General features: G+C 41.5%; 1 protein-coding gene across 2 annotated transcripts in view; it reads right to left on the bottom strand.

Moving 5' to 3' along the window:
• Positions 1 to 18,751, bottom strand: part of CELF2 (CUGBP Elav-like family member 2) — a 380,716-nt gene that overhangs the window by 80,674 nt on the left and 281,291 nt on the right. For both annotated transcript variants that reach the window (XM_059816034.1, XM_059816033.1), the window contains one exon: positions 173 to 221. In XM_059816034.1, coding sequence (XP_059672017.1) covers positions 173 to 221 — 49 coding nt within the window. The remainder of the gene's footprint in view (positions 1 to 172; positions 222 to 18,751) is intronic.

The following is an 18,751-nucleotide window of genomic DNA, read 5'->3' as shown; positions in this document are numbered from 1 at the left end:
AGGATAAATGGGAGTTCCGAGCAGGTCAACATCTTCCTTAACATGTCAGGTGTAGGGAAACTACCTCATATCGTTTACACCACACAAGGAGTAAAGCAAAAACTCTCGCAGTGTTGTGTTTGCTTTCATTTAGAGAGAGTCACAATGAAGTAAAAATAAATTCAACACATACCATTTGACTTTTCACTATCTGCGGGTTTCATCTGAATAGGATGATGCATCTAAAAACAAAAATGAAAGAGAGTAAGGCAGGTTGGATAGTCATAAAAATCAAGAATCATATTTTTAATGAAGGGCTTAAAGGATACGTGATTAATATTAAACATCTTGAAATGATATAAATTCAAAATAACACTATATTATAGGCTTTTAAGAAAAAATAAAATGGTAAAGGAGCATTTTATAAGCAGGAAGATCAAAAAAAAATAGATCATTGGGCCCACAAGACTCATATAAAACTTTAATTTGCTGTATCTAGTTTCAGAAGACCTCTAAAGTTACAACCCTCATTAGTTTATGGCATGCTTGCTTTCTGTTTTACTGACTTTTTTTCCTTGAGCTCAACCACTGCCAAAACCAAGATGGAATTTTCAAGTAATTTAAGAGCTAGCAAGCACTTCAAACACACTCAGAGGAGTTGAGTTTGACAAATGAACTTTGCTTGTAATTAAAAAAACATGTGCTGATTCTTTTAGGACTGAAGAGGAAGAGACTTGTGCTTCCTATAAGAGCTTCCCATAACTGTTTAGAATCTCATATATATATTTTTTTTTAAGAATAGATTATACATTCATTCATAAAGCTTCCATCACAACACGGCACTGGCTTCCATAAAAACTCCTACTACTTTTTCCTTGTCAACATCTTCCTCCATCCGTTTGCCTCTTACTGCAAGAGAAACCAATCCCTGTGCGCTGTACACCGCAAGGCATCCTACCCTGGCACAGTCGGTATGGTGTGTCCCCAGCTTTCATTACTAAATGATACTTCCCCCACCCTGAGTTATTGCTAAGTCCAACGAAATTTTTACAAACGGTGTTTTCTATTGTTTCAGGAATAGCAACACAACAGTTGAGCTCCCTCTGATGAGAGTGCGTGGCATTTCCACTGGACGTTGGTTATAGCAGCGCAGATTCAGGGAAATTTTGTCACAGCTTCTCAAAAGCCTTCAGAACTGACCCCACATTGAGTTCCAGTGTTGGAGATTTTAATGTTTTCTCCCTTAGGGCTCTGCAGAATTGCTGGGATCTGACTGCACAAACCTTCCGGCAGCAGTGGGGCCACTGCCTTTTCTCTCCTCAGCAATTCCTCACCATTTCATGTGAGCATCTAAAAAATCTGTGCTCTTTCTGCGTTTGCATCATTTTTCAGTGCAGCAGAGCCGACTATTGCCTGAAAATGTCAGAGGCAATTCCATTTTTTTTATAAAAGACTATTACGGCAAACTTTGTGAAACAAAAACAGCTGAGCAGGAGAGAACATCCATGTACTCATATCAAATGTGCTTTCAAAGCAGCACAGAAAACTAAATCTGCATTGCTTTTGGTGGAGTCACTTAACCTCCAGGGACACATTGTTGCTAGATTCTTTAGAAAATATGAAATATTGCTGTGAATGTTTCCCTAAGATTTACTCAAAGTCCAGAACACTCCCTGGCCCTGCAAATCAATGCAGTCCTTGTACTGCTTGCAAAACTGGCCGCTGTGCCCTAAGGAAAAGGCAAAGCCACAAGGTGGATGTAGTCACCAGGATGCATAAATTTACTTCAGTTTTAACAATTCTTTTCTCTTGGAATCATATGTTTCCCAAATGGACTTTAATAGCCCAGCACTTGTCTGCCACCACTCTTATTCAATCTAATTTATAGAAAAAAGGAACGCCTGTTGTACTCTGTCTTCTTTAACTAGTGCTTAACATTTATCCTGGCATCAACAATGCATTGGGCACTGCAGGAGACTAAATTCATGGGATTGCGATGCAGCATGTCGACTCAGCAAGCAGAAAGTGAAAGAAGAGAAAAGGTGTAACTTGCTCCATAAGCCCGTTGCAGGTATTGACGTCTCTGCAGAGCAATGGAGTGGTGAGAAAACAGAGGAGAGAAAATTGAGTATTGTAAATTTGGGAATATGCAGGTTATAGAAGAAAAACCCAGCCCAAATCCAGACCTTATGTAGACAGAGAATCTATCACTCTGTCTAGCTGCATTTATATGTCCTACGTGGAGGTATTTTGAATAAAGGAAATTCTAACAACATGAAAAGCCTTTCACTTTTCAAACTGCCTGAACCAGAGAAGCCAACTTGAAACCAAATTCATGTGAAGAAGTTATTTTTGCAGCCCCACGGTCACAATATAAAGATCAGTGTTACCTGACAAACACAGTTACCACATCAGAAATCATCCTCTCCTGCTACGCATAGTTACCCCAAGTTCATTAAATCAGTAATCTCTTATGTTGGCAAAGCAAGAGGCAAGATTTAACGAGATGCTGCAACTGGGTTTTGACTTGATTTCAAAGGTTCCTTCTAAAAAAGCCATGGTCCAAATTCTCTTCGCACCAGCAAGCCAAAGTCAGGAGCGATGCCATTGTGCTTAACAAAATTATACCGGTGCAAAACTAATAAAAGATTCAGATCAGGCCTGGGGGGTTTAAACCACAGAATACCCACAGTAAAATGGATGCAACACACAAACATGGCTTCGGCGAAGAGGAAGGTGGAAAAATACGTTACTGACAGTTTCCTAACATGAGAGGGCTCGTGTTGAAGCTTGTTTAACCCTGACCATCACCAATTGATACGTTAACAACCTTTAACACTAGATTCAATAAAACATGCCATTTATAACCTGAAATGGGTTTTACAGAGTCACTGGTTCGCATCTCATTATTAAACTCATTGCTGACCTCTAGAGACAACTGCCGTGACAATACATATTATAAGCTCTCTACCCATAAAATATTTAAAAGTAAGTGTAAAAAAGAATAGAAAAGAATGAATCTCAAAGAAGTGTGCAGTGAATAAGAAAATTAAAGGGGCAGAGACAAAAGCTAAATAGGTACTATCGTTTCACTCTACAATGAGCAAAAGAGAAAATAATCTGTGCGGTTTATATCTTGCTTGTATAACTGCAGGCTATAAAATAATAAAATAGCGGCGCTTTCCGAGGCCCTCCAAAAGATTATAGATGATATAAACCTGTTTCAAATTAGATGCCACCCACTAGAATCATGTCATCTACTGAAATGAAGGATTTCATGTCTTATCAGAAAGCTGTTATTGTAGCTATACATCACAAAGCGGTACACTTATGGATCTCAAGGTAAGTGATTTCTCAGTATGTCATGTTGTCACACAGAAAAACAGGAAACATTTTCTTCTGTGCTTGAAGAAAGCTTTGCTTATAAAAATACAGTATTTACGAATGCACAGTTGCAATTAATAAACAGGCAAGAGTGAGAAAAGTAACTGCAGTAAATAATTTATAGACATTAACATCATCCTGTGCTCAGACCCTATAGTAAAAGAGAACAGCACAGCTCTGAGGCAAGTTCTTTCTGCGTGTGGGCAGCTTCCCCTGGCAAGCACCGTGCATGGGGATATCGAAACCAGACTGGAGAACGGGCTGTAAGGAATAACCTCTCCTTGCCAATATTTTAGAGAGCTCTGTGGAATTCCGTTGTGCAGCTAGTAATGGTATGACCTGCCTTGCCTGTACACGCTCTATATCCATAGGTCTCAGAACATACCATCGTCCCTGTTTTACTACTGAGAGGAGGCAAATGGCTGTTGCCCGAGGTTGCGTGGTGCCTTGCGGCAGTGCTGGCAGCAAACCGGGGGCTCCATCCGCTGCCTGCACTGTCACGGAGGCCATGCAAAGCCCAAGGCCAAACATGTCACCACGCCTCCTTGGGCACATCCCAAGCAGGGGTGCTGATGTGGTCCACAGGAACCAAAAAGGAAAAAGAAACAGTTGTCAAACATGCAATCCTGAAAATCCGCCTGAAATCAATGGGAATCTGGCTGCTGGCTATGTCGAGGGCAGCAGCAGGACCAAGCCATGGCCTAGAATTACAATTGACTAGTTACATCTTTTTTTTCCCCTCTTTTTCCTGAGTACATCCCACCGTATGTAAAAATAACTTCGTTAGAGAAAAAAACACAGCAGAGCAAACCAAAAACCTCTCAAAGCCATGCATCCTCTCCAGCTTTAGAGCCTCAAAGTCATCTTTTTGACAATAATAACGCTACCTATTTACATTCTTCTCAAAGCCATGTGACATCTGCATGAGAGAAAACAAGCCGGCTAAGAGTCTATTTCTGGCAAAAATATTGCAAGGAAATTAGATTAACCTGGGTGGAATTCTATCTGGGAATTTGGAGTCTGTCGTGGTGATTAAGTCATCATTTCTGTCAGATTACTCTAATCGGCTGTCAAATACGATTCCACAACCCCATCTGTAACTTGGCATCCTCGTTATTCAGTCGATGTTACCTTCTGTATACAAAACAAACACCAAACAAGGAGGTGTGTGCAGCCTAGCATTTAGCAGAGTCATTAGCTGTGATTACTATTGTGTGCTTGCACATTGCATGACACGATCAGCTTATGGCTTGTTTTATTTAGTCACGGGATGCTTCAAATCAGGTGTAATCTTAAGCCCGGAGCACTAGGGGTGAATGGGGAAGAACTGTCTCCAGGCACGGCCGAGCATGGGATTGGCACGCTCTGAGTCACCGCCCCGTCACCAGCGATTGCTTAAATCCCATTTCAGAGTTGTCAGCATATTTGGTGGAAAGGCTTTTGGGCACCTGCTTTCCAACCATTTTCTGAAGAGAAATGGGCACTTAGATGTTCTAGGTAGGTTAAAGACTTCCTGCGAGCAGTAATTTCTGCGAGTGAAGCAAGGTTTGTAGGCTGAGGCAGTCAACACTAAATGATTGGTATCGGTTGGTTTAATAAGCGGTATTTTGTATATATGTGAATATGTTTGTTTTACAGAGGACTTTGGTGATTAAAAAGCAGGAAATGCCTTTCAGTGAAGATGAAGGAACTGATAGGCTCAATTTGCTGCAGCTGTGTTGAGTTTGTGAAATTCGGGTGCCCTGAGCACCTCCGAAACTCTGGCCATGTAATTAGACTATGAAAAATCATTATTTTATGGTCCATTGCAAAAACACCTTCATACATGATTACTACATCTATTAGCAGCTTTTATTCTCTGTTCCTGCCACTGCAGACTGCACGTGCCTCGCTCCTGGCACTTCTCGTGCCTTGACGAAAGAAAACCACTCATCAAGAAAGGACCCCGAATGCATGTAAACCTGCCCGTGCCTTCACTCAGCTCAGTATGTCAGTCAAAGACCATCTCCTAAAAGTCCTCTGAAGCCAAGCACAAAGTGACTTTACACCACGGGATTTCAGGGTGTGTGTGTGGAGAACGTTATCCGTGACTCCTCACTCCTTACCATTCCTCTCGTCATCTTTCTACAACCCTTTAAAGCCATCAACAGATTTCTAGAGCTCCTCGCCCTCTTTAGACCCATCCCCTTCCTCTCTTCCCTGTCACCTGCCATGGCTGTAAGTTTCTAGCCGTGCCCCAGCTCACTTTGTCCCTTGCCTGTCACCCTTGCAGACTGCATCGTGGGGAAACACAACACAAAATTGAGCTAAACCTTCCCCCAAGCAAAGGGTAAATTTGAAGAACTCAGGTTACTTGGGTAACATCCAAACCAAACAAACTGCAATAGGATTAAATGATGACAGCTTGCATGTATCTTGTCATTTCTAGCACTTTGGGACTTGCTTCTTGCTAGCATCAATCATTGTTGAAGCCAAAGGGGACTTACTTCACATTTTGTACATCTCAGAATCGTAAATTGGCAGGAGAGAATGTGGGAGAGAGAAGAAGAGATGTCAGACCTTAATAAAACCCTAATATTCTTCTTGGGGGAAGGATTATAAATCCGTAGACTTTTTGGAACCAATGGGAATATCAAAGAGGAAGAAAATATTAAGGAGCAGCAGGGACAGGCTAAGGGCACGGGAGAAGAAAAGCACCTAAAGAGGCACCAGCGTGAAAAACAGTGGGAAAAATTTAGGTTCTTTGCCTAACTCTCGTCTGAGAATGAATTTAAAGTTTTCTCCAGGCTCCTGATCCAATTAGTGAGTGCAACTTAATTAAATCAATAGTCCAAGGAAAAGAAGAACCCAAATCTCTACCTGCCAGGTTCCTGAAGACCTTCACCAAGTCTGGAAGTCAGGAAGGAATGTATTGATCTACCAAAAGACTGGGGGAAGAAGAGAAAATGGTCCACAAGCACCAGACAATTACATGATTTTCAGTGGCTTCAGAGATTAACTGTTTTTCTGGATTGTTATGTGCAGACACCTCTACACAGCGCCCCCCCACCCCCCCCATCCCCTCGTTTCAGCTCTTCGCTCCCATGTTTTTCAGGATCCTTTTGGAGGAGCTCATGAACATATTTCTCACATCACTTCAATGCCAACTGGTTTCGCTTTTTTAAACCCTTGTGACTCACAAGTAATGCAAGTTTCCCAGAAGTGAAAGAGGTGTATTTTCCTATCGAAGAGAACTGTTTAGAACAACTTCTCTAGGGTCAAACTAACTTGAATTACACAGCCAATATCTGGCTACAGCTTCAGGGAACTTCTCCAGGAACCGGGGACAGTCTCTGAGGCCAAATAAATACTAGTGAATGAAAGAGGCAAGGGACTGATCTCTGGCTCTTAAGAGAAGTGGCGTGGCACAGCTTGCATTTACACAGCTATACTTCTCCTTCCTCTCAACACAGGATGCCCTTATCCACACTGCCTAGTAGGAACAGTGTCCAGCCCGTGGTTTTCCCCCAAATATACCCGCACACCGGGCAGGAAAGTACTAACCAGCACTGAGACCGATGCCATGGTCCTGCTTGCTTTACCGGCACAGGCAGAGCTTTGGCTTCCCAGTATTGGTTTAAGTCATTTACCTTAGTTTATTCATGGGTAAAAGGAGGACAAATGTGCATCCATCACATAGACTTTCACAAATAAATGCAAAGTAGTAGCTGTAACCACCTGAGCGATGGCATAGCCAGAAGATTGTTTGCTGTCATCCCTTCATAAATTCCAGTTGAAGGGATTTAAACTGTGTTAGGTTTTCATACAATTTTAGTAGCAGAAGAATGTGGTCTGTTACTTGGCCTCCTAGATTACTGTCAGATATATATATACGCATATTTTGTGGAGAGAGTGAGAGGGAGAGAGGGAGGGAGGGAAGGAGGAAGGGAGTGAAGAAGGAGAAAATGAATATTGCTGGTGGGTGCCAAATATAGTTCATGTGGTAATGCATAACATCATTATTTTCTATTTAGAGCACAGAAACAAGCATATAGCTTGCTTAAAACAAGTTGTTTCTTTTACCGGAGAACACTAAAACTGCTGAAATTCAATGACTTTTGGAAGCTTTCCAATCCAGTCATTTGCAATCCACTATGCTCTGTGTTTTAAATTCAAGTTAAATTGAACATTAGCTCGAGTGACTAAAAACAATGCTGTGCTTTAAAATAATAATAATACTAATAATATCCTAGCACAATCCCTTCCGCAGTCACCCCTGCATCCTGCTGTTCCTCCTGTACATTTACTCATTAGGCTATAACACTCCGTCTCCTTTAAAAGTTGTACCCTCATAGAGAAATGAAAAAGTTGGAGGTCTTAGAAGTGACAACTTCACTTCCTAATGTACAAATAACTACTGTTGCTCTGTTAGCAGTTCTACTCCATTTATTTAATTCCTTAATTTCTTACCACCCACACAAATGGCAACAACTCCAGGACACATGCGAGCCAAACGGAGTGGAGATAAGGAAGGGGAGGTAGGACCAAAATTTCTCTCTTTAAGATCACATGGAAACCAAAGTGATTAACTATCTTTTCTTCAAACAAATGAGCCTTTACAGAACCTATTCAATCCTAAAAATAGACATTAAGTGGGATTCTGTATCTTGTTGGGAATAATGCCTTGGGGATATTTTGTATCATCCATGCTTAAAAAGCAAAACCATTAGACATCTGAGCAAAACGCCAGATATTATTTTAACAGCAAGAGTTATCCATCTCTTCTGCAGAGGCAATAACTTTTGTTGACATTTTGCCAATTGAAGTTTGCATGCCAATGGTTTTTTTCCTCCCTTTGCATTAAAACGGTAAGGCACAGAAAGATAACAAAAGTCTCTCTGTGACATTAATTGACTGAGTTTTAACACCCATTCAAAGTAACTGTGAGGAGCAAAAATTACTGCCTACGTTTCTGAGCGGAAAACGAAGCGCGGTGAAGCGGCGATTTGCCCGGCGTCACGCAGGGAGGCACTGCACGGCCCAGAATGACTACCCGAAGCGAGGTAGTCGAGCTGTCCGCACCGCAGCAGAGCCTGAGCTCCTCACGCTCTAATTGATTTCTCCTCCTAACACCATGGCGAGGTGCTTACTGCTGCTATCTCTTTTTAGCAGAAAGGAAGATGATGAGGGAAAAAAGGCACAGGGGCTATATGTGATTCATCTGCAACTGAAGCCAAGTCTCTCAAGACGAAATCTTGTAGTTTTATCACCAGAGGTAAGGCAGTAATGAGTGGTTGTACTCCACACAAGCATTTTTTTTACAATCCTACTCCCTAGATACCCTACTCAAGAGGTAACGTAAGAACGTGAAGCAGTGATCCAGGATAGCTGGAGGAACCAAATGCCAGCCAAGCTGTCGTGGGTTTGGGACCTCAACTAATAATTAACACAGCCGTGCGCTGCATTACGTGGATTTGCCCAGCATGACCTAAGACGCCAGGACTCAATTCCCAGCATGACACAAGCCTTACAGTCAATGTCTCACTGGACGTGGCTCAAGTGTTCTGCAGCCGTACTTTCTTCCATCTCCCTAGCTGGGCGTTGGCTTCCAGAAGTCAACAGGAGGTTGAGACGTAAAAAGGAGTACTTCTCCTTCAAATCTAAGAGCACCACCCCTCTCCACTCCCCCGTATTAATATTTGGAAAACAGAACCAAAGCAAAGCCAAAACATGCTACCTATTATCTCATCTTCTGTCAAAAGTCTTCCCAGCTCCCACGGGAATGAAACAGAGGTCCCTTAACCATCCCAGAAGGGGAAGGCAGCACAGCAGACACTTGTGCTTACCTGAGTGCTCTGCAGAGGCATATTGCACATTTCTTCTCCTAGCAAAAGTCACATCCCCTGCTTAGGAAGCACTGACTCCTGACGGCACGCTCAGAGAAGTTTGCCCTTCTCATTTATGACTTCAGGATCTTTGAATACTCAAGACGATGTGCCCATCTTAAACAAACCCTCTCCTGCTGCCAAATGGAAATCTTCAAGTAGCTCAGGCTGTGGGCACCATTTTAGGATGCTAATGTTTGAGCCTGGTCCATGCAAAACTCCTCCCTTTCCACATAAATCCCTCTGTTGCCACACGAACATTTAGGATGACTTTTAGAAATTTATTGAGAAAACAAAGCAATCCTCTACCCCCTTATCCTCCTCCCTGAAAAACACAATCCCAAACAAAACAAAAAAATTTTCTCTTTTAGGCTACTGATGACCGTGAAGAAATTTAGTTTAAATGAAAGGTTTTTAAAAAGATGCAATGGCTTTTGTAATGCAAAACACAAACTCGGCTGTGACTGAGGACACGGCTACCAGGATATTAAATGCTTGTTTTGCAGAAGTTTTATTTTAAGATTTACGTTGTTCTGTGCTTGCATGTACTGTCTCCTCTGTGAACTATGCTCTGGGAAAACACCATGTGATTATGCTCAGCAATATCCTCTACCTTTGCCAAGCTGAATTTCAGGAAATAACCCTTTAAAGGGAATGACCAGCGACAGCAACATTTCAGAAAGGCAAGAAATCATAGCCAGGGTCCTCTGTTTCTTTCACGTTATCTCATCTACGCTTATCTTCTCCACTTTTGGATTTCATTCAATAAGAGAGAAACCAGCCTCAACCACTCCCTCAGTTTCACATCACAGATTCTTCTGTTCATTTACTAAGCGGATCTTCCACCTGACTCTTTCTGCAGCCTGGAAGGTCACCTTGATCCAACAACACACTTGGTCTCCTCTTCTGACAGAAACTAGAGTCTATTATTTGGTACAAAACTCAAATTCTAGGCTATGGGATTTTTATTTTTCTCTATGTAAAGCTTTTTTAAAGTTCTTGTTGGAAAGCTTTCATATTTGCATTACAATGTACCAGCAAGAACATCTTATAGCTAAAAAGTGTGACTGAGGTAAATCTAAAATAAGCCCCAAAAGCATCAAAATTATAAATTCTGTTGAAATTCTACCTTTTAAATTAGAGCAAAGGGTACAATTTATAGAAACAGCTGGCACCAATGATGTGGGGTTGCTGCCGTTTTCATGTAGCAAAGGTGCAGAGCAGTTCTGAGCCCAGAATACATGTCTTGATTCACAATTCCCACCTCTCCAGCAGTCAGTCAGGCAGTCAAATTCCTCCCTGTTACCAAACACAGACTAATCCAGATTTCTTCAAAGGTCAGATATGAGCCCCAAACTACTTGTCAACATGCATGCCTCTTTAAATATTGCAGGGACTAGCCAAAGCATTCAGGTGGAAAAGGGGTTTTGAATGAAGATGTCAAAAATCCTACTCTCCTGACGGAGATCAGCTGGGGAAAGTAGTACAGTTTTATTGTTTAACCAGCAGAGCCATAATATTTTACGCCAAATGAGGATATGGCTCATAAATTCTATTTAAGCTCTCCATGAGCTGAAGTTACAGGAATTTTCCACAACTATCCAGTATCAGCATCCAAATAAAAGCTCTCAGTGTTATGCCAATACTCTGCAGTGGCGAAATAATCTGGCTGTGGAGAGAGAATGAAAAAAGATAGCTCGATATTTGATCCATCTATGAAAACAGAATGTTACTGCTGCCTCCAGCCACACGTGTACACAAACACACACTGTCCACATGAAAATATGAACTTCTAGTTGTGTATACACACAATTACAAACAGCAGTAAGAATCACATCAAGTAACCATGTCATTTTTAACCACCCTTTGTATGAACTCATTCTCTTTAATTCTTTAGCATCTCTGTAGCTAATGTACTTTGCCAGCGCTTTCTTTGGGATAAGGAAAGTATTTTTGATTCATACTAAACATGCAGTATACATTTATAATGCTAATCTTAAGGAATTCTAATGTATTTAAATATTTCCCTCAATAGGTGCTTGGGAAGTTAAACAAACAAAAAAATAAATGGACAACATTAGCAGTAACATATATTTTTGAAGAATGAGTCAGTTCCAGCTGGCTGTGGTATTTGGACCAAGCTGTGATTAAGCTTTCGTTAGTAAAAGGGACAGGATCAGGAACAGTAAGGCCAAAATCAACCTGCCTCCACCCATCTGCAAAGCTCTGAACTAGCATCTGACCCCAAATGCATTTTTCCAGAGACGGGGCCCCTTGATTCCCGTGAAAAAAGCACCAACATGCTTCATTTAGCGACTATAAATGCCAGTATGTGAAAAGCTGTCCTCTCTTACTTATTCTTTATATTGCTATTCTACTCAATTAGAAGTTTTCTCTGCGTTGTGCCCCATGAGTAACATCTTTATGCGCGACTTGCCTAAAGGTCAAAGAAAACTCTTTGCAGAGATGGCTTCAGGTGGAACAGCTGGAGGCCTCCGAGAGCTGTCAGGAAGGTCCTCTGATAAAACCAGCTGAGCTAAAAGCTCTTACATTATTCATCCTACCTGCTCCAAAGGTAACATTTGGAGCTACTGGGAAGTCTTGAACTCCGGGTTTCTTGGCGTATGCTATTTTTTACTGAGCGGGGCTAATGCAGCCTGAGGGCTGCTGCAGCTTCGGTGAAGCTAGCGGAGGGCAATGAAAGCACAGGGGAAGACGGCATGGGTGCAGAAAAGAAATTTTCACCAAGTCACACCCTCTATTTTTGGCTCTCATGTCAACAGGGAGGAAGACAAGTGCCAGACATGAGAGCTGCTAGCTATCAGGCCACTTTTAAACTGGGATAAATCCATGCCATTCTTTGCAAAATGAACAGGGTCATAAAAGGCAAAGGACGCGCCTGCCTGAGCAGCCCTCCAGACACAAGCGTATAAGCACAGCATTTAAACTGGCCGTATCTCTTACTTATCAACATCTTTCTTTTTGGTTAATGATATATTTTTGTATAAATAGGAGGATTCTGTATTCACATGAGCATAGCAATTTCTTTCACTTCTTAGCAATTGCAGAAATGAGAGATGAAAAAATCCAGTAGCTCATCTCAAATGATTTAATGCCAATCCAGGATTACTGCCTATCATATATTTTCTAATTCTTTCCAACCCCAAATGCCTGTAAGGATTGGGATTTAACTTTGTTTCTTTTACAAGATTATTCTAATTGGACAAATACTGTTTTTTCCTGATACTTGATCTAAGTTTTATTTCAACTCTTATGATGGTAAATCCTCAGTTCTGCGTACAGTGAAAAATAATTCCCATTTCTGACTGGCATTTGGGCAGTACTAGGCCCGCAAGGAAATAAATGCACCATCTACATCCATGCTACTGTGGATGCTTGGCGAGGTACTCCCGCAACAGCATTTATCCTCTCTGTATTCCTCGCAATTTTTGAAATGAACATACTGTATAATAACACAGCACATTTTCCTCTAAGGTACTGTCATGAATTGGCCACAAAATAGTATTAGTCGCTGTCTCGTGGATATTTGCTCAAGTGATGGTCTAGAACACAAACTCCCTTCAATCATTTGAGCCATTCACAGCTGAATGGAAATCTAAAGGTGTCACGTACCTCGCATCTCTGCATGAGGCTGTAATCCCATTGAGATCTTGGCAGTGGTAAGGAACACTGGAGTGTTTTGTTTATTTTCATGGTGGAATGACAAGCTTCGCTTATGGAGGTACCTGACTTTCAGTTCTTAGTTTAAGACTAATCTTATCCTCTCATTAACATCTTATTTTCCACAATCTTATTTTCTTCAACCCAGAATCCTATGTTCTCTATCTTGAAATCAATGATAAGGCTCTATTCATACTTTCTTAAAGATCGTTACAGACTTCCAATTATTCCTTTCAGACACGAGCTTCTTTTCTTCTTTCTTTCTCTGATTTTTTCCCTGTGTTTTTCCTTCAGAAGAGAAAATTTCCACTAGCTGCAACTTGTAATGGTTGCAAGAGGGACTGGGTGAGCGTTCCTAGAATGAATGACAGAGGCAATGTATTCATGAGATTCTCTGATACATTGCAAATTCCATTTGCAAAGAAGCAAAGTTACTTCTTCTAACCCCTGCTTGCGCTCCCGCCCCCCCCAACAGGAGATAGTCCATCTCTGAGTTACAATAGGGCGAGAGCTGGGATTGACTGCAGACTGCTTTAATGCCACTCTTAATGACAACTTGTGAAGGTTAGGAAGTTGTCAGAATCAGATATCAGCAAAAGCTCCAGCTTGCTTTGTGAAGTCAGTCTGAATTAATTAATGGGTAGCTTTCCTTTGATATCGCTTTGATATTTGGCTGCAGCTGGATAAAAATCAACCACAAAGGAAGCAAAACACATTTTGTTTACCACTGCTTAAGACTGTGTTTAGTTCAATGTTTTTTTTCTTTTGCAGTTTTTGCTGTTTTAACTTCCCTGGCACAAGGCAACAGAGACAGGCTTTTGCTAATAAATGGAGTTATGGTGGCATGTTTTTCAACGACCGCTTCTCTCCGCTCCTGGAGATACTCAGGCTACATTCTGGGAGCAAAGCCATTACTGATTTCAGCAAAGCTGCGAGTGAAAAGACGGACCGTTCCAAAAGTAGACAAACATTAGCCTTGCCCACTCTGGTACTGCTTTTCCCTTTAAAAGGTATCTAACACTTTAATGATATTCGTTCCCTGTTTTAGAGGGTGCTGCTCCATACACTGACAGCCTGAAATAGAAGCTATGCAACTAGGGGTCTTCCTTAACTTTTCAGGGTGGGAATTCACAGCCCATTTTAGCGTCTCTAAAGGTTTTGGAGATCTACCATGACAATCAGATGAACACGTCTGTACCCCAAAGAGGTGCTTGCACCCAAATGAATCCCTGAGCATTTCCAGCAGCCCCAGGGACCCAGCTGGCAAGAGGAGAAAGGATTGCGCTGCACACCACAGGGGAAGAGCAGACAAAGAAGGGGCTCTTCCAACTAAGCTGATGCAGAAGATAATTTCTTCCGGAGAACGAGCAAAAAATCAATTATCTCTCTCAGTCTGCAAAGAGTATTTTTAATTAGGCAGAATATAATTGCCCAAAGTGTGTGATTAGAGTAGGCAGCTCAATGAAGCCACCCAGTTTCACCTGGTTTTCCAGGACGTATTATGGGGTTTCTAATGACCACAGAGAAGACAGAACTTATGTTTTCTCTCTCATCATGTATGTTGTCGCATACAACAGCATGATGCATCTAAACTGCGTGGTTCATTACCCGATTGAGATAGGAGAAAGCTAGCTAGGGACGCCTCAGCTTCCCTCACCACTACGGGACTACAAACACTAAATGAGACAACACTGCATTTCTTCGACAGCAATGCCTAGAGCCACAGACCGCACAGCAGAGGTCTTTGAAAGAAGCAGCACAGCTCACAGGCTTGGACACAATGGCAGAAGGACGCTGAACAAACAATCTCTCTGTTATAAATGTGCCATGAAGACCAGGCTCTTTAGTCATAAGATAACTCAGATCCATGGGCGCCAAACACCGCTATCGAGGCAGGTAAATGGCATCCAAGGGCATCTCTAATGATGTTACTTCCTGATGCCTGCAACATTGTTTATGATTTGCCTTTCTAATTTCACTGTTGTAGGAGTAGTCAGGCAGCTAGGAAGGCTCCCTGAACTAGTCTTTCATTATGAAGACAATTTTAATAGCTTGTGTCATGGTGCTAATGAGGCTGACTGAAGCACCTGTACTTTCTGTTCCGGATAACAGAAAACAGCTAACACCAGCGGGAGGATAAATAGCTGTTTAAGAGAGTGCCTGGGCTATTACCCTTAGCTAAGCATCCCACCTAAACCTTGGTGAGCGATGCAGTACCCTGGAGTACTGCAGTGATGGCCTCTCAGTTTTGTTCAGAGTTTCCCATTCTGAAGAGCACAGCAAAAGGTTCTCCAGTCAGTGATTTTTGGGTCCCCAGCTTGAAAGTGATATCATGTGAACAGATCCTCCAGCCTTGCTGAATAAGATGTTCTAAGTTGGACATTAAATTCTGGAGGCATTTTGCGAAGTGATGACCTCAACTGTCCGTAGTTATGGAAATCCGAGGTAAAGTCCAGTGTCACACGCCAGAACAGTTTGGCCTTTTGGGGATGTGCTTCACATTAGGGAATTTTTCTGAGGTTAAGCCAGTATTATGCGTTACTTAGTTTCCATCCCAATATTATTACACTGCAAAGCTGCACAAAAAAAAAATCTTGAACTACTCCAAAAGAGCTATCTAAAAAAGTAAGCATACATCTAACTGCATTTGCAGCTGGGCTAATGTGTTCTTGCTTCTCAGCAGATCTGCTACAGCAGGGAAAAGCAACAGTCTGATATGAACGCCTAGGTTCTGCCACAGCTCACTGACGGCCATACCCTGTGCAGCTCTGCACCGTCCTGACACAGCCCAGGGGTTAGGCTGGGGCATCACTCCCCCGAGTAAGGCAGATCAAGGTTCAGCCTCCTCCTCCCAGTGCTTCAGGTCAATGGAACTTCCCTATTCTTAAAAAGTATCTTCCAAATGTTTGAAGCTTTTCCAACTAATAAAAATACTTATTAGAGCATGGACTCATATCCAGATATCACAATTCTTGAGTCACTGCCCTCAGTACTAGGCAACCAAGTGCTTTTACTTGCTTTCTCTCAACCCCACGAGAGTTTAGTATTTTCGTACACAGTGGAACAGCTTCAAGAGGACAAATGGTGACCTCCAATGTCAACTAAGTCCAGTGGTGAAGGCTCTGTTAGGTCAATTCAAGTTAAATCCTTACAAGAAACAAGCCAGAGAGGATATGAACTGCATTCTCCTGCATGTCAGAAAGCTATCCTAATGATCAGGCTGTATGGGAAGGTGAATCTGCCTCCCATCCTTCATGGAGAAAAAAGGGACAATGTAATTATGAATTAAATGTTTTGCTCAATTGAGAGAAGTTATTTTCACTTAGTCAATATTCCCCTCTCCCTACGCCTGCACAACACCCATTGTTCTGCCATTAAGCTGCAAGTTCAGCTACTTACAGGGATTTCATTGGGCTCCTAAGTCACTTTTTACCACTTTATAACTTCAAGGCTAGTGATCCATTCTGTGTTTCACAGTAACGGTAGATGCAAACCCAACCGTTCTACTAAGGTACCTGAATTTAGTGCAAGTGTTGACGTTTCATTTAAGTGGCAAAGTCAGCACAACTTTTGAGGGCCAGAGATGGAAGCGGTGTATTTGCGTAACAAAAAATCACTTCTTCTGAGCTGGACAAAGGTATCAAAAAGTGGTTCCATTTACATAGTATTTTAAAGGAAGAAATGGGCCAGATTCACTTTCTCAACATCATTCAATGTCTTACAGCTCAGTTCTTAGGAACAGGCACTCCCTGGGAATTCTCTGCTTTCCCATCTGGTTATTTTTATCATTTAAACAGTTCTAGACTTTTTAGATCCTTCATTAAACAGCATTTGGCCATGCTATATGGGTACTGAACTAGTTTAATTTGTCATCATAAATCACTTCAATCCCTTAACTAACTTAATTGCTCTTTGAATTCCCTTTCTGTTTGTCAAAATCTCTCAAAGTCACTGATATCTCATATTCAGACTATTATTCAAGTCATATTGGATGATTACCTTTTTATTACAGGTAATTTTTACATAATGTTCACACAGTACTGACAACTCATAAGGCCTAAAGCAGAGAAGGGGACTGGATATTAAAACGCTACTCCAGAAAGGAGCGTGCCAGGATATTAATTAGAAATGAGCTCATGATGTAAAGTGAAAATCAGAAATACATTTGGTTTTTTGCTTCTTGTTAGACAAACAGTATTTTATCAGAAAATGAACGTGGATTCATAGTAAGTCATCATGGATGCCCGCATTTTGAAACAGATTATTCTGAATGTTAAATAACCTGCTAAACTGATTCAGTACAGTGCTGAGATTTCTATCCCACGTTACAACCCGTTAAGCCCCACGCACCCGGAGGGGCCGTGGCGCTGCCCTGCCGATACATGCGAAACCCACACCGTGGCACGTAGCGAGACAGAGTGTGTTTTACACTCCACGTGAAACCTGAGCTGGTCTGCGGGGGCGAGGGGAAGCCCCAAAGCGGACTGGCATCTTGCCGTTGATTGTCAGCCTGGTGTAGGGCAGAATGAACCCTACTGTGAACGGGCACCAAAAGAGACGAATGATCTAAGTTCCTCTTTAAAAATCAGTTCTTCATATTCTACATCCCTAAATGGACCCTGAGGTTTCCTTACAGCCGGCACAGAATACTTAGGGCAAAGTTTCCTCTAAGGCAGTCCTGTTTCCCTATCACGTAAATGGCATTTAATAAAACCAGTAGTGATTCTTATAATGTAAAAACTGAAAAATCTTTCCCTTGACAACATCTGGCAAAAAAAGAAGCCATTAATATTTTACAAGACAGTTAGATCCCACAAACTCCACCTTGCTGTTAAAATTTTAAGAGCTTTCACAAAAACTGTATTTCTCCATTGTTAAATCCTTAATTAAATTGATTCATACAACTAATGTCCTAATTTCATGCCAGAACTTCAATACAAAGGGTTTGCTACTACTTGGAATATGTATATCCCACTTGAAATAAGAGCCATGTAAACCATTAGTCTGTTAAAAGCATAGGAGTGCTGAGACCTACGTCAGTGTGGGCTGTTATTTCTGTGATAACCTTAGCTATGAGGATATATGCAAAAATATATATATAGGCAACAAATAATCATTGCCATGTCAGATGAATCTAACTTCAAATACATAAAAAAAACTCCAAAGAGTTTTAGGTGTAGATTTTATGAACAGATTCCTGTCGATTCCTGACTTCAAACAGCTTCTGCATGAAATTAAAGGTGTATTTATTCAGCTCTTGGGCTCCAAGAATTCGGCCAACATATAGTGCTCTTGTGTTACCTACCTGCACTCTGCTCTTGCCAGGAAATCCTACCTAATTCACTAGTTAGCAAAACAGAGCACATTCTGTTTTTAGACTAATGCATGTTCAAACTAAAACAAACAAAAAATGCCCCTGCCACGAAGGCAGCTAAAGCAGTCCCTGCATATAGCTCCTCGAGGTTTGCCCTCTATACAGGTGTCAACTTCCACTAAGCAGCAAATTAGAGCACGGAAAGACTAAGATTATTACATCTAACTGAAGGCACGGAATAAATTTAGATGGGAGGAATTTATTGGATTATTTTGTTTAGGGAATAGAAGTTAAACACCTCTAACAAAGCCATGAGATTCTTAATGAAGATGAGACTAGTTCCCAAAGAAGCACATTTCTAAGATCATTATTACATTTATATTGAGGTTTTCTCTTCTCTCCCTTCTGCCTTTTAAAACGAAATCCAAACCAACATTCCAAGAAAACCTGACTGTAAGTTGAATAATACCAACCACATCCCTATGAGCTAGGATATGAGCTATGCGCTTGCATGTTATATTTGAAAAAA

This window comes from Gavia stellata, chromosome 4 (assembly GCF_030936135.1).
Source record: "Gavia stellata isolate bGavSte3 chromosome 4, bGavSte3.hap2, whole genome shotgun sequence".
Taxonomy (NCBI): domain Eukaryota; kingdom Metazoa; phylum Chordata; class Aves; order Gaviiformes; family Gaviidae; genus Gavia; species Gavia stellata.
Note: the sequence above shows the minus strand (reverse complement) of the source record. Positions and strands in the feature narration are given on the sequence as shown.